This window comes from Perognathus longimembris, chromosome 5 (genome assembly GCF_023159225.1).
Source record: "Perognathus longimembris pacificus isolate PPM17 chromosome 5, ASM2315922v1, whole genome shotgun sequence".
Lineage (NCBI taxonomy): Eukaryota > Metazoa > Chordata > Mammalia > Rodentia > Heteromyidae > Perognathus > Perognathus longimembris.
In genome coordinates, this window is record NC_063165.1 from 4,225,589 (window position 1) to 4,241,720 (window position 16,132).

The 16,132-nt window shown below is 57.0% G+C and overlaps 1 protein-coding gene across 2 annotated transcripts in view; it reads left to right on the plus strand.

The window, feature by feature from the left end:
• Positions 1 to 6,177, plus strand: part of Erg (ETS transcription factor ERG) — a 77,202-nt gene extending 71,025 nt beyond the window's left edge. For both annotated transcript variants that reach the window (XM_048346226.1, XM_048346227.1), the window contains one exon: positions 4,281 to 6,177. In XM_048346226.1, coding sequence (XP_048202183.1) covers positions 4,281 to 4,801 — 521 coding nt within the window. In that variant the 3' untranslated portion in view covers positions 4,802 to 6,177. The remainder of the gene's footprint in view (positions 1 to 4,280) is intronic.
• Positions 6,178 to 16,132: the final 9,955 nt, after the last annotated feature.

Consider the following 16,132-nt stretch of genomic DNA (forward strand, 5'->3'; position numbering starts at 1 on the left):
GTGCTCTACCACTCGAACCGCAGCTCGACTTGCAGCTTTCTTAGTGGTGAATTGAAGATAATAGTCTCCTGGATTTTCCTTCCCGGGGCTGGCTTTGAACTGTGATCCTCAGAATCTCAGCCTCCTGAGTAGCTAGGAAGACAGGCCTGAGCCACCGGTGCCCGGCTTCCGCGCGTCACTTCTGTAAAGGACCTGATCCAGGTTAAGCCTTCAACACCGGAATCCTGGGGGGACGCAAGCAGGGAAAAGACACATTCTTTTGGAAGGGAGAATCTTAGAAACCTTAAGACTTCCTAGGCGGCTCGTCTTTGACGGTCCGTGTTTGAATTGAGACGCCGGAAGAAAGTGCAGGGTCCCCACGGGTCCGTTTGTAAGTGGTTCCTCTCGCGTGGCTGTGCCAACCGAACCGTCCCGTTGGCATTCGAGTCAGAGACAGCTGTGCTGGCGCCGCCCGCAGAAATCCTGTGGTAGTTGTAACAGTCTCCCGTCCACAGAGCCCGGGGCTCTTGTCCCTTATACTGCATCTGACTGGCCGCCACGCCTCCCGGGACCGCCATTTGCAAACTGTCTCCTAGCCATTCTTTTTGTTGTTGGTGCTAGTCATGCAGCTTCAACTCAGGGCCCCTGAACTCTTTGAGTCAAGGCTAGCTAGCGCTCTACCACTTTAAGCCACGGCTCCACTTGCAGTTTTCAGGTGGTTCACTGGAGACAAACGTCTCACGGACTTCCCTGCCCCAGCTGGCTTCGAACTGTGATCCTCAGATCTCAGCCTCCTGGGTAGCTAGCATGACCGGCGTGAGCCACCGGTGCTCAGCTGCGGCGTGGCCATTCTGATAAACAGAATGACCTCGTTTTGTGGTTATCATCAGTAGTCCTCGCTCGGGAAGTCTGATCTTTCGGAGGAGGGTCGTTTAGAAGGAAGAGAAGCCTAGAAGCCTCCGTGCTCTCGACTAGTCATACAGTGCTGGGGAGCAATCCACTGACAGCTCTCTCCCGTGCCATGTCCCCCCCTAGAGCGTGTTCATGCCTGTGGGCGCTCTGTGTCTCAGGTCTGCGTCCCCTAGAAGAGGAATCAAAGGCCCCCGGGGAAGTCAAATGGCTTCCCCCCCCCCCAGTCACACGGCTGGAGACCCATCTCCAGAGTGTGCCAACAACTAGGTTTGAGGGAACGCCGGGAAGTGGGGAGCACGAGGAAGGAATGGGGGATGGGGTTCCGTTCAAATGGACGACTGTGAAGAAGGGGAAGGAAAGTCACGCTGTGCTAAACAAGACCCCGTGGGCCTTTCAGCCCACACGCTCGCTGCCTGCCACACGACGCGGTCGCCCCGCTGGGGATGGAGCACGGAGGTCCTGTGTGGCCCGGTTTGGAGATGTGGGGCCCGACGGAGCCCCTGTCGCTCAGCAGGGAGGGGGGCAGCAGGCCCCCTGGTCGGCCATGGGGGAGGAAGGCGCTTCTTCTCCATGAAGTTTCCCTCTTGCGTGCTGCGCTCCGCCCGTTCTGCCTCGCTTACCAACGGCTCTGATTGTTCTTCGTACAAAGATCTCCCCTTTATCACCTTCAGTGGATAGCTCTTGTCATCCCCTCGCTCCAACGCCCCGCGTTTATCGGCCTCTGGTCACTTCCACGTGCCCTCCCCAAACACGCACGCGGTGTGTATTTGGGGCACCGTGTCTCCTGCTGAGGGAACCCCATCCCTTCCTCCGACGTCACTGGTCCGTTCCGGGCACCGGCCACTCCCGCTGTGTGACAGGCCAGCGCCCGCGGCCTGGGCTCACTGGGTTTCTCCGAGCTGGTCAGGAGTTAGCCAAGGCCTCCTTTAAGATTTCTTAAAATCCTAACCATTGTTGGCATTGGTATTTTTTTTTTTTTATGTTTTAAGAATGCTATTCTGTATTCTAAAGCGCATCTCGCCTCGTAGTGAGCGTTACTGTTTGGGGAAGGAACGTAAGAGCTCAACACCATCGCTTTTGAATCTTGTGCTTGGGAATAACCGGCTCCGTTGGCTATGGGTGACCATTTCTCATCATGACTGTGTCTCCCGGAGCCAAGGTGGCTGGGCGCACTGCCACACAAGAGACTCGATCACAAGCACTGAATTCCACTGTTTGCCTCGGTAGCCTCTGCCTTGGGGGTGGGGGAGGCTTGGGGAGCTGCTGAATTTGTTTACAGATCCAAAGCTTCCCTTCTCCTGGAATGGCCCAGCTCGGAGCACTGGTTCTTCCTGATGGGTGGGGAAAATGGGGGCGAGTGGGCCGTCTCTCTTGTGAGCTGTGGGTTTGCGGCGTGACTTTAAGTCTTTCACGCCGAAGCAGCAAGGGAGACGCGAGAGACTGCTTCCTCTCCCGCGGTCCCCTGCGTGCAGGTGCAGGGGAGATGGGTTTGGAGCGGGCTCCTGGGAAGCAATGCTAGCGCCGGTGCAGATTGCTGGCTGCCGAGGCCGGTCTGGGCATCCACACACCATCTGTGGAATTGCTCTCTGCATGGGAGGAAGTTGACACTGAATATTTATTTTCAAACCACTGTGTGTGTTTACAGCGAAGCAGATGTTAGACTGTGAAGTCAAACCCCCACGTTTCTCCCGATTCCCAGGTCATCTATGGAATCTCTTTTTCTCAGGTTTTAATTCTTTAGTTACAACATATATACAAAAACCATATGGTGTTTCCATGTCACTCTGTGTATTCCTCCGTGTGTCTCGGTGCAGTGTTGGGGGCAACAGAACTTGATTGAGAACAGTTCCTATACGGGCTTCCACCAACGCTGAGGCTTCCATCGCGATGAGCTACAAGCTGTTAATGCATTTCAAATGTGTTGCTAGACTGAACACGATCCCTTTCCAGGATGTACCCAGACCGGGCTGACCTTTCTCACGAGGCTGGTGTATGGGTGAATTCACAAACATCGCCTTCCATCCTGGAAACAAGGGTTTATGACTTGGACAATTTATACAGGGAGCTAATGGGAACGATCGAGAGCAGGCTTATAGTACAATTTCACATGACATCAATGACCCCGAAAGTGACTCTAATCATCCTATTCACGTTGATGGATAGTCCTTAACGTGTCTTACAAGGTAATCTACTTTGCTATCAAGACCTAGGCAGTGCTCTCCTGGAGTTTAGGATAGACAGGCCTGCCTTTTACCTCTTGTAAACTTTCTCAGAACTAGGAGCGCATAGCTTAACTTCTAGTATACCATAGATTACCATTAATCTCTCTACATCGTCTTCTTCAGGGAGCTGTAAGTCAACCGAGGGCAAGGGGGCGTAGTGGCTAGAAGGATATGCGTAGGTTTCTTCTTGGATAAATAGAGGAAGGCAGGAAGGAAGGAACAGAGGGAGGGAGGGAGGGAGGGAGGGAGGGAGGGAGGGAGGGAGGGAGGGAGGGAAAAGAGAGAAAGAGAGCCATCTCTGATCTGGGGGGCTGAGCATTCTGGTTCAGATGCGGCTTCTCATTGGGGTCCCCTTGCCATCAGGCCTGAGGTTCGGAGCTGACACAGGGACTTCCGTGGAGTCATTAGCCTCCTCACGGGGGATGGGTGATCTGGTTGGAAATGGAGCCGCTTCTTTCTGAGCTGCGTCGTTTTGGATGGGTTGATTCTGTCAGGAAAGTTTTGGCCGAACTGTCCTCCGAGTGCCAACCGAAGGCCCTGTTGGAAAGAACAGTGTTGACTTCCCCTCCTGGGTTATTTTCCACAGACGCTCAGCTATTCATTTCCTCCGTCCGACGTTTCATGATTTTTACCCATCCTAGCCAATGTAACTGGTGTCCAGTCACTGCTGCCCTCCCCATCGTGGCCTTTCCGGCCTCGTTCTGTAGGGGAAAATGAGCGCGCTGTGCCCCCCAAACACCAGCTTGACGTGGCTGTGCTCTGAGCAAAGTCATCAACCTGAGCAGGGATCCCGGCCGGGTTAGCACCGAGGGCAAGGAGGGCAAGGAGGGCGTGAGGAGGCAGCTCGGGGCAGGCGGACACTAGGGACGCTTCCGGCCTTCCTGATGCCGCCTTCACGTGGCTCTTTCCCCAGGTAGCTCCCACAGGGAGGGGCTCTAGCAACATCCACACACGTAGGTGGTTACTCCTGGAAGCACCGGGCTGGCCGTGGGTCCTTGTGCTGGCCTGGCTGCAGGATATCTGGGAGTGAGGGGCAGCCTGGCCCCGGGCGTGGGGGGGGCGGGGAGCAGCCACTTCTGCCCTGGATGGAAGGGTGTCGTCCACAGCCTGTGCTCACTGTGCTTTCTGTCCCCCCCCCCCCCCCCCCCCCGCCCGCCTTGTCGCTAGGGAGTGGCCAGATCCAGCTGTGGCAGTTTCTCCTGGAGCTGCTGTCCGACAGCTCCAACTCCAACTGCATCACCTGGGAAGGCACCAACGGGGAGTTCAAGATGACCGACCCCGACGAGGTGGCCCGGCGCTGGGGCGAGCGCAAGAGCAAGCCCAACATGAACTACGACAAGCTCAGCCGCGCCCTGCGCTACTACTACGACAAGAACATCATGACCAAGGTCCACGGCAAGCGCTACGCCTACAAGTTTGACTTCCACGGGATCGCCCAGGCGCTCCAGCCCCACCCTCCGGAATCCTCGCTCTACAAGTACCCCTCCGACCTCCCGTACATGGGCTCCTACCACGCCCACCCCCAGAAGATGAACTTCGTGGCTCCCCACCCGCCGGCGCTCCCGGTCACCTCTTCCAGTTTCTTTGCCGCCCCCAACCCCTACTGGAATTCACCGACTGGGGGGATCTACCCCAACACGCGGCTCCCGGCCGGCCACGTGCCCTCTCACCTGGGCTCCTACTACTAAAGGCCCCCCGGCGGCCTCGCCCGACCGCCCGCAGTCACCCGTACATTGCCACGGACTCGGACCAGAGCACACGCATCTAAAGTGCCTCACGAGGGAGGAACCGGCGCTGTCCTGGGGCTGGGGGGAAGCGAGCCGGGGGAGACCCGGAGACTCGGAGTGGGAGACGGTGACTCCGGACGAAAGGCTCTCAACATGTCATCTGTAGGGACCTGTGACCCGCGGCCCGATCTTGTCAAAGATATTTGTATGTAGAAGCATGAAGTCATGAGGACACGTGCCAAAATGAAAAAAAAAAAACAAAACAAGTAGCCTTAAGTAGTGTATACACAGTAGCGTTGGGGACCCTGCTCCTACAAATTGGGCTTCCACGAAAGCAATAGACAGAACACAGTCTTGGCCTAATATACCCAAAGAAAACTACCTGTACTTTATGATAGAAACATATCCAAACCAAAGTCAAAACAGCAGGATGAGAGAAGGGGCGGGGAGGAAAGAGAGGGGGAGAGACAGACAAGACGGCCAGGGCACCTGAACAGATGTTGGCCATGGAACTTGTGGGTTTGATGTTTTGGTTCAGATACTCCGCAGGTGAGGGAGGGCTACCAGCTGTTTCAAACTGTGAAGACGGCGCCACGTGTCCGTCTCCTAGACGGTATTACGGGAACTACGAGCCAGAGGGTGGACGGGGGATGTGGACCGGGTGGGTGTGTGGTTGTCGATAAAGGGATGGAGGAGGAGAGAGAGGGCGTGGAGGAGGAGGACGAGGAGGCAGGGATGGGGGGGAAGAAACTTCTCAAGCAGTAAAGTCTGGATTTCAGGCACCTTGGAATGGCAGAGCATGAAGCACGGAGTGTTAAGGATTAACGCAGTCAGGGTTCTACCGGACCCAGAGTTCAGAAAGTGGACACAGCAGGCGTAATGGAGGGAGGGAGGGAGTAGCACTCAGAACCCCAAACACACATCTCTTTCTCTGTTAAAGAACACGTGAACTGGAATTGTCTGATATTTAAGAGAAACATTCAGGACCTCAGCGCGAGAGGGGGCTTTGCATCGTGGGTAGACGGGCTCCAGTTTTCCTCTTTGAGTCGCAAACGCTGTGCGTTTGTCAGGATGAAGTATACAAGTCAATGGTTTGTTTTTGTTTTTGTTTTTCTTTTTTTATATAATTATTATATAACTTATGCATTTATACACTACGAGTTGATCTCGGCCAGCCAAAGACACACCACACAAAAAGAGAGACAATCCATGATCTAATGTGGCCTTGAATTTTAACTCTGTAATGCTTAATGTTTACAATACCAAGTTACTAGTTCTTAGAATGCAGAATGTATGTAATAAAACAAGCTTGGCCTAGCATGGCGTTATCAGATTGACACGAGTCTGCATTTGCACTTTCTTCCCGACAGCTTTCGCTTGTAGAAATGTGTGCTTCGTGGTGTGGGTTTTGGGTGTCTATAACACTCACTTTGTCCAAGAACATAGACAAGGAGAACCCCAAAAATAGAACGCGGGACACTCAGCGTTGGCCCCTCCCATCCCTTTAGCCCCTTCTGCCTTCTAGCTCCTTCTGCAACTGGAAGACCAATAGGATCAGCTCGGAGCCTCTAGATTTATTCCCAGAAGGGAAGGAAGGAGGCCTCTACAGCCGGGCTTTTGACTGAGAAATTCCATGTCTGTGCAGCTCATCAATCACCCCTATTCTTTCCAAGATCATAAAACATTTGATGAGCGAGGAGCCAGCCCTGGCTCTTAATACAAGCGATGTTATTATTGGTAGATAAGTCACCCCGGACAGCCGTCATTTCTCACCAGGGAGCATCAAGGGACAGGCAAAACGGGCCACTTGTCTCCTTTTCCTGAGACCCAGCCAGACATGGTCTGTTGTTCCGATCTTCCTAGACCGGAATAATGGGGGAAGCCTGGTCTGGGAGCCCCAGCCCTGAGCCCGGTGGCCCCCGCTCTCTCTGTGAACACGCAACGTCTGAGACCCAGGGCCGATCGATCACCCTGCTTGTCTTTTCTCTTCCATGGGTCCTAAGCGCCGCCCACTCTGGCCGCAGTGACGTGGCTGACTCAGATCCCCGTGAGCCGCTTCTGAGCCTGCCTTGGTGTCTACATCGCCCGTGTCAGAGCTGCTTCACGACTCCTCCTGCCCTGCCTCATCCTCTTGCCGCGACCTTGGGTGCTTGTGAACGTGCCGCAGACTCGGTAGGACAGGATCACCCCACCCTCAGCCGCCCCTCGTGACTGGAAGGGGGCTGCTCACCCACCACCCGGCAGAGCCTGGGAAAGACAGAGCGCCTGTATCTCCTTAGGAGGAAAGGAAGAAAGCAGAGCTGGCAGCCAGGACCGGGCGGGGTGCGGCCTGTCCACCCCGGGCGGTGCTAAGGGAGAAGGTCAGCCGTTTTGATTTTGAGATAGAAAGCAAGTCACCCCTCTATTCTGCATAGACGCCACATACATTGACTTGGAGAAGAACTCAGTGGGCCCTTTGGGGACTGTATTGTAAGCAGAATAACAACAACAGCAAAAACCATGCTGGGATGATTAATTCCATTCTAACAGATGTTTGCAGTTAGATTTCTCATGCGAGGTTATTAGCAAGTATAAGGAGAGGCTTCGGCCACTGAGGTAATGCTCAATCACGTGATAATTCTGAGTTCCCTCAAATAGGCAGTTCTGGGATTGTCTGGAAGTACTATCTGTGTCCATGTCTGCTCCCAGCGTCATCTGATTCCAGAGCCCTCCCAGCCGTTGTCTCTGAGACTGGCTCTCCCCCTCACCTGCCGTCTCAGAATCTTCCACCCCGGCCCCCGGCACAGGCCACCCCGGCTGGGGGGAGAGTAGTTTTCTCTTCTAAAACTGTCTTTGGGGCTCTCTATTTGAACTCCTCCCAAATCTCAGCCAAGGCTTCCGTTGATTTCCTCTAACCCGATGCCGTCCTTCCACGCTGGGGGCAAACGGTGTTCACAATCTTTTCCACGTCACATGTGAGGTAACAGAGCAACACTCTCATCGCCATGGAGAGAAACGGAAGCTTGGAGATAAACCGCCCCCAGTGCACAGGAAAACCCACTCAACTTGCAGGACTCGGGGTTCTCACTGTTGCCTAAACCTTGATGGACACGGATTCAGGGTCCTCCCTCCGGACTCTGTGGACTGAGCAGAAGCAGGCAAGAGAGTCTGCGAGACTCTTATCCCCAATGAAGTCCACAAAAGCTGCCAGTGGAGCTGTGTCTCAAGTGGTAGATCACTAGCTTTGAGTAAAAAAAAAGCTCAAGGACAGTGCCCAGGCCCTGAGTTCAAGTCCATGACCGGCACACACACACACACACACACAGAGTCACAGTCACCATTTAGTCTGTGCCTCTGCCCCTTCGTGTTCATCTAGCACCGGCACTGGGCGTTCAAAAGCGGCCTGTTGAACACTGCCAAAGCCCGTGCTGGTGTCCATCCACTCTCGATCAAGAAGAAACGCCAACGGGCAAAAACCTCTGCGTGACTTCGGCAGCTTCGCGTTCCCCTGGACCATTAGCCGGGAGGGGCAGCACGCGCCTGGGGGCAGAGAAAGAAAGGGGAGGGGAGGGAAGGGAGGAGGGGGAGGGGAGGGAGGGGAGGGGAGGAGGGGGAGAGGGAAGGGGAGAAAAAGTGTTTCTCCCTCTCTTTTGGTGGATTTTCTTTATTTGCTAAATATGCGTGTGTGTGTGTGTGTGTGTGTGTGTGTCACAGTCTCAAAGCTCCGACTCACTCCCTTGAACCTTGCTTTCCCTGTCTGGGGACGGCCAGGTCTTTAAAGAAGTTAGTGACAGTGATGTCGCACCTCACCCCGGGGGGTCCCTGCAGGGCCGGGCAGCGAGGCGGGCAGCTTCTGAGAGCCCGGAGAGCCCTGAGTGTCCACCAGGTGGCGCTGGCGCTTCGCACACCTGCGCCGAGCCCGGCACCGCCCCCCCCGCCCCCCTCCCCCCCCCCCCCCCGCCCCCGGCCGCTCCTCCCAAGCCTAATGGGTCACTTTTTTTTTTTTTTTTTTTTTTTTTTTTGGCCAGTCCTGGGGCTTGGACTCAGGGCCTGAGCACTGTCCCTGGCTTCTTTTTTTGCTCAAGGCTAGCACTCTGCCACTTGAGCCACAGCGCCACTTCTGGCCATTTTCTGTATATGTGGTGCTGGGGAATCGAACCCAGGGCCTCATGTATATGAGGCAGGCACTCTTGCCACTAGGCCATATCCCCAGCCCCTAATGGGTCACTTTTTAAAGGCTGGCGGCTGGCTCTGGGATAACTCAGAGGCCAGTTGTGACAGCGCGTCACAGAATTCCCTCAGGACCTAGCTGTGTTTCGTGGGGCATTTAAATGACAGAGGCTGGGGTCGGGTGCCTCTTAGGGCCCCCCGTTTGCAGAGGCTTAGCTATTAAACACATACAGAGAATTGTGGTGGCCCTGAGTGTGTGTGTGCGTGCGTGTGTGTGTGCGTGTGTGTGTGTGTGTGTCTCAAGCAGCGGGCCTTTCTTTGGTCACAGCGTGGATGGGAGTGGCAGAGACCAAGGGGACACCCACAGAAAGCCCTTGAGATCCGGGAGCAAGGGGCGGGGGGGGGGGGGGACAGGGCCCAAAGCCCCTGCTGCCGACCGCAGACCCTTTTTTTCCACTCTAGGAAGGTGACTCAGGACCTCGCCACTGTCCCCTTGTGTGCCCCAGTTTCTGGGGCTCCTGGAGGAGGGGGTGACCCCCAGGAACTCCAGGTCTGTCTTGGAGCCAGGGTGCTAGGAAGAAGTAACCCTGACTCTCACTATCCTGCTCTGGCCACACCCCCTGCCCTGGCTCTAACCCCCTGGCCCTGCCCCCTGCCCTGACCCCAACCCCCTGGCCCCGCCCCCTGCCCTGCCCCAGGTCCTGCATCCAGCCCCAGTTCCCTGGGGCTCAGCACAGGGTGAGTTTTCACATTTGTGAAAACGGGGTCCACCGATCCCTCCTTCTGACCTCCACTGCTTTTAACACATGGGCTGCAGAAACCAGTCAGTGTGTGCAGTGTGTGCAATCACACTGGGACCCAGCCTTGTTAAGTGGCGTGAGAAAACAGCCCTGGGAAGCCAACGAGAGCCTGCTCAAGCCTTTACACGCCTGCTGTTCCTGGAGCTGTGGGTGCAGCCGGCTCTGCACCCAGCCTCAGATGACAAGTGTGGAAACTGAGGCCCAGAGAAGTCAGGTCACCTGCTCAAGGTTAGCCGCTTGGCCTGAAGGCTCAGAAAAGCCGGCCCCGCAGTACGTGGCCTGCTCAGTTCCCTCCCCAGCGCTGCGCATCACGAATCAGTGACCCACGAGGGACGTTGGAGCCCCTGGGTTCTTGCCCGGACAGGAGAGGCCCAGGCTGCGCTTCCCAGGCCAGGGGCAGGCAATACCTCCGTCCTCCAGCAGGTGGCACCCGCGCTTCCTAAACCCGAAGGGGGCTCCGTCTTCCCACGCTGCCTGCCTTGGAGTTTCCATGGGTGGCCTGGGGCTTTGAGCTTTATTCCCAAATAGCAAAGGTTACCTCCACTCCCTCTGGGTTCGGCTGGACGACGAGGCCCGGGCAGCGGGAGGTGAGAGGCCCGGAGCCTGCTAAGCCCCCACGTTCCCGCCAAAGACCCAGCTGAACAGCTCCTTGTGTTTCGAAGCCCAGGGCACAAGCCAAGGCCTGGAGGCCAGGACGGAACGTGGCGATCACCAAAGGAAAGAGGGAAGAGCCGCCCTCCCTCCTCCCGCCCCCCCCCCCCGTTTTCCTGGTATTTGCTTTTCTCCTGAACACGGAAGCCGACCCGGTTGATCGAGGGTTTCGGTGAGTTGCGCGGGCACGCCGGAGAAAGAAAAGCAGCAAAGACGTGGCCCAGCCGGGCTGAAGTTAAGAAGCTCAGCCACCTGATCCCCCCCCAACCCCAGCGTTCTCCCTCCCTCCCTTTCTCCCTCCCCCTCCCTCTCCCTCTCCCACCCCACCATCCTTCCTCCCTAATATCCTTCGATTGCTCTCTATTTCTTTCCCTTCCCATTCCCTCCCCTCCACTTCCTCTCCTCCATTCCCCCTTCCCTTCCCTCCTTCCCTGTATTTTTCCTTCTTGCCTTGCCCTGGGTGGGTGGAGGGAGGGAGGGAGGGAGGCCTGGTTATGGGGGCTCCCCCTGGGGAGGCCCTCGCTTGGACGCAGGCTCGGGGCACAGGTGCAGGCCGCGCCCCCGGCCTTGTGTTTCCAGCCAGGGCGCTGTGGGGTGCACCGCCGCTCTCGGATGGAGACGCCGCTCCGACGGAGGCCCCGCAGATCTGCCGACAGACGGCGGTAACCCCAGCTTCTGAGGGGGTCCCGGGCCACCCCAGAGCCCGCAGCATTGAGTCACGGCTCTTCAAGATCTTCTGACGTCCTGACACATCCCAGGCCAGCTGCACCAGACAATGCACACTAGTGACACACACACACACACACACACACACACACACACACACACACATCTAGAAAGTTCCTTCTTCTGAAGAACCTCTGATTCCCACACCCCCCTTGGTTCAGCCACTCCCTGCTGGGCTTGTGTCCCGTAGCCGCCATGTTGGCTGTGGCCAGCCTTTGCACAGACGGACGAGGACAGCCCTGTGAAAGCCCCGGGGCCCTCGGTCTCCCCTTCTCCACCCCCCACACCCCATACCATGGTCTTGGACCAGCGTCACAGGCTTCTGTGCTGGGGGGAGGAGTAGCTCCTCTCTCCCCTGGCTTCTGCGGGCCGTGGGAGCGTCCCTGTGTCTGGAAAGCTCTCTGCGACCCTTGGTGGGGTGGGCTGGCTCATCTCACAACAGGGTGCACCGTTTGGCTGCCTGACTGCGGACTAGATGGGGGAAATGAACGCATGTCCACGTAGCAATTGCCCGTTCTGACCCTGGGCCTCATCGGCGGCCTCTGACTGGCAAGAGCGATCCCGTGGACCTTGGGGAGGGGTTCTGGTCGTTGTTGTCTTTATTATGCAGTCCTGGGGCTTGAGAACTCACAGCCTGGGCACCGTCCCTTAGCCCTCTTGTTCAAGCCTGGAGCTCTAACCCCTTGAGCCACAGCTCCACTTCTGGCTTTTGGGCAGTTAACTGGAGATAAGAGTCTCGCCGACTGTGCTGCGCGGGCAGCCTCAGACTCTCAGCCTCCTCCGCAGCGAGGGTTCTAGGTGCGAACCACCTGCGCTCGGCTGAACTCTCGAGCTTTGAAACCCAAGCCCATTAACACGTAGCACGGCATCATTTTCTCTCTCCCCGAAAGATACAGGGGGACAGACACAAAGCATCGACTCGCGGAGTCACCCCGAAGTTTAAAAGCAGGTCTGGTGGTGGTGAGGACGGAAGACGGTCCGGGTGTGGGAATGGCTACCCTTCCTCCCAGGATTCCTCCCGACGGTGTCTGTGCATCCGGCCCAGGCCTTGGTTCTATGAGCTGTAATTCCCTAAAACGATCTCCAGAGTCGATTCCGACAGTTTACACACACTGGCTGGCGTGCGACGGACTGACCTTATTAAGAAAGCATGAAGATAAACGCGTGGACCTTGGTGTGGGTGGACGCCAGGGGCCTGGGATGCATTTTTCTGTCGTGTGTGAGGGCAGTGAATCAGGTGGAACACGCTCTCGGTTACATCTTGAAGTCCAGCCAGGCTCCAGAAACCAGAGCCTCCCTCCTTCCACTTGTAACCGAACGCGTGCCAGCCCCGGCACGGCTCCCATACCTGCCCGGCGGTGTGGTTTCCTCGGCTCCCAGTCTCAGGGATCCACCCTGACCCATTTCCCCAGGTACTTGGCAAACCCCAGTCCACTCGGCTTCCTGGAACCGAGGCCCCGGCGGAGACAGGGGAGAAGGGGAGGGAGCCGTGATTTTCATGGCTGTCCCGGGGCCGTGTTCGTTGTTAAACCGCATCCCTCCATCCAACCCTCCCCTCGAGAAAAGAAATAACAAACCCAAGTGGAGAATGTGCTTTCGTTACAAACCTCAGTCGAATAGCTTGGCTGGTGTGTCAGTTTCCTTCCAGTAGATTCCAGGAAGCAAAGATGCAGAGGTCTCTTGTGGAGACCCCGCCCCCTGGGTTTCTAGACAGGGCTGGCCCACCCTGAGGTGGGGGGGGGTAGAAGGGGCAGGGCCAGGTGATCCCTCATTTTCCCCCCACCAGCCCCCCCAACATAAAAATGTATGCTCAGCTTCCTGTCTTCCTCCTCTCTGCCGGGAAAATGATTCCTTCTCGTATAATCTGCTATTACGAAGGAGTTGCACCGAGGGGTTACAGTTTCATAAGCCAGACGGTGAGCACGTCTCTTTGTGGACAGCGTCGCCCCTTGCTCTGCTGCCCCCCAGTTTTCCTTTCCCATCCCTGCCCACCGTGGCGAGGTCTATTTTAGAAGATGATTGTTTTAAACAACCCCTTCCGCGAGTTTTTTTGGCTTCTCTTTTGTGTGCAGAGAGAGCCACGACCGGGAGACCTAGCTGCGTTGCCTACGAGGTCACAGAGTCAAGAGGCATCATAGCATGTGGTGAGCCAGTTTGGAGGTGCCTGGGTCTGCAGAGAAGGGGGAGCTCTATCAATGATGTGTCTCTCTTCCCCTGGAGCTCTACAAGCTGTGCTAAGCAGAGGTGGCTAGAACTGGCAGGAGGAGGAGGTGGAGGAGGAGGAGGAGGAAGATTAAGGAGTACTAAACACATTACCCAGGCACCTCTGTCGGTCCCGGGGCACCCAGCCCACCATTACCCCTTTCCCAAGAAAAGACTTCAGACATGACAGGAAGTGCTGCCATTTTCCTTTGGGACTCAGCTTCGAGAAAAGAGGAAGGCTCAAGGTAAAGGTCTGCCTCAATTACCGTTCCATGTGGAAACTCTTTCCAATACATTTCTTACCCTGTAAACTCTTCTCGGGTAGTGCACCTCATAGGTAGGGCTTCTTTAACTTGTAAGGAAGACCATGCATGATCTTGCCTGGGACCTTGGCTCGGAGACATCCTCCTGCCTCTCTTCCAGGAGAGCCCCCCCTAACATCCAAAGAGCAAGGATGGCTCCCGACAGAAAGCTCTGATACGAGCAACAGTGCCAGAGCTGTCACCCGCCAAGATCGCTGCTGGAGACAGTGATCGCTACCACCGCTGGGTGATTGCAGGTAGGCTCTGGGCTGTAGCTCATATTTCTATCTCTTCGTGTTTCCTGAGCTAGAAAAACTTGGAAAGATCAGCAGGTAGAACAAGGATGATCATCTCACAACTCCTAAGTGGCAGGGCTTGGTGTCTGACTCCGGAGTCTCCTCTTCTTAATAATCGCTCATGTCCTCACTACGCACCGCGTGAGGATTTGCCCCGGTCCCCTAGCCCCGCGGAAAGCCTGCAGAGGAGCTGGACGCGCTGTGCCCGATGCGCCCTATGTGTTGTTTCATAATAAACACAGGAAGACACCGGCGGGGTTGAAATCAAGAAGAGGGAGCCAGAAACTTGCCATGTCCTGTTTCAAGAATGTGACACTCCTCAAATGCCACAGTGACACTGGAGAGCTCTGCCGGTCCCCGGGGTGTCCTGGGAAGTCCTAGCTAGTCTTGGGGGCTAGTCTCGGGGCTTGAACCCACAGCCTGGGTGCTGTCCTTGAGCTTTGGTGCTCAAGGTTAGCACTCTGCCGTCAGAACCACAGCTCTAGTTCCGGCTGCCGGCCTTCCCCCCCTCCCCCCCCCCGCTGTTGTTAATTGCAGATTCATTGGGCACCTCACAGACTTTGCTTCCCAGGCTGGCTTCGAGCTGCAGTGGTCGGAGCTGAGCCTCCGGAGCAGCGGGGGTTGCGGGGTGAGCCTCCGGAGCAGCGGGGGTGGGGGGGTGAGCCTCCGGAGCAGCGGGGGTGGGGGGCTTCTTACTGGAAGTGTAGTTAGCGTCTGTCGCGCCGAAGTGAGCTCCCTTGCACGCCGGGAGTGACACGGCGCGCGACCCGTGGCAGATTCCGCACACTACCTACGGCGAGTTCTCGTGAGACGGCCCGGCGCTCTCTACCCTCCCAGCCGCTGACCTTCCCTGCCCTCGATCCGCTACCCCGGGGGGCAGATGGGCAGGACGGATGCTGCCGTAGGTCAGGAAGATCTTGCTGGCGTCGAAGCTTTGGCTGGAGAGGAGAGAGAGAGACAAGGCCCCGGGGCTGGGGTTTCCTCGCCCCCCAGGCCTCTCCGCACAGGTGCGCTGGGACAACGCAACACAGCGACTCCACTGGCAGGGGGAGCCAGTATTCCCTCCATTTGTCAACTGGGAGCCAGAGACCGCCCCAGATACAAAGATCTCCAGCCGTGCTCGTGGAAGTCCGGGTCCCGCGTCCCTGGCCCACGCGCGCAGGGGTCTGGGCTCCTAGGTTCCCGTGTCATGCCGGGCCCCGAGTCCCTGTGCCAGGCTCCGCCGCCCAGCGGCTGCAGTCAGACAAGCAAAGCGGCGTCTCCTCTGTTCCTGTGCTCGTCCGAGTTCCCTTCCCCGGGAGGCGGCCAGGCGGAGGAGAGGGAAAGGAAGCGTCATCCGTCGCGGTGTTCCGGGGACGGACGGGGCGGCACCGAGGACTGGTGTCAGGCTGCTGGGGTCAGTCTCCTCCTGAGGTGTCCACGGCACCCCAGTCCTTGACTGTCCTCCACTACAGGGGAGTCGGGGCAGGAGACGTCCAGACACGAATCCTCTGCTGATCTGGGTTCTGCCTTTCCTCCTGCTCTCTCCCTCGCTCCTGAACGAGAGCTCACGGTGGCTGGCTGGCCCGCTGGTGTGCACTGGGCTGTGCATCCGGGTGTGTGAGCATTGTGGTTTGGCACACGTGACCCCGGGTGGCCGTGGGCTCCGATTCACTGAAGAAAGTGAAGGGTGGTGATTAAGGAAATGCTCTCTTCTATTAGAGTTTTTCTTTTCTAACTCACTCTTTTGTCTCAAACCTCCCCGTTCCTGTAAGTGCGATTTCTATCCGGCGGAACGCGCTCGTGATTCACAGCGTTCACGAAGGCCTGGAGTCCGAGGGGCCGAGTGCCCAGCACAGTTCTCGCCTCTGTTGGGCGCGTTGGGTGGACTTCTCTGCCTGCCTGGTTTCTCATGGGGAAGGCAGATCCGAGGGGACCCCACTCCTGAGTCGGAGAGGGCACAGGGACCCCACTGCCACCCGTGACCGTGGTGTAGCGGAAGGGAAACGTGGGTGCCCCGACCTTAGGGTCTGCTCCAGCTCTGATTTCTAGGGGGAAGGAGGTCAGTTGGGGGGATACCGATTGGTATGATGGTTGAATTGTAAACCTATCTGGAATCTCCTGTCAGGTTGGATCATTCACGCAGGGAGACCTGAGATCATTTGCTTTCATCTGCTGAATGACACC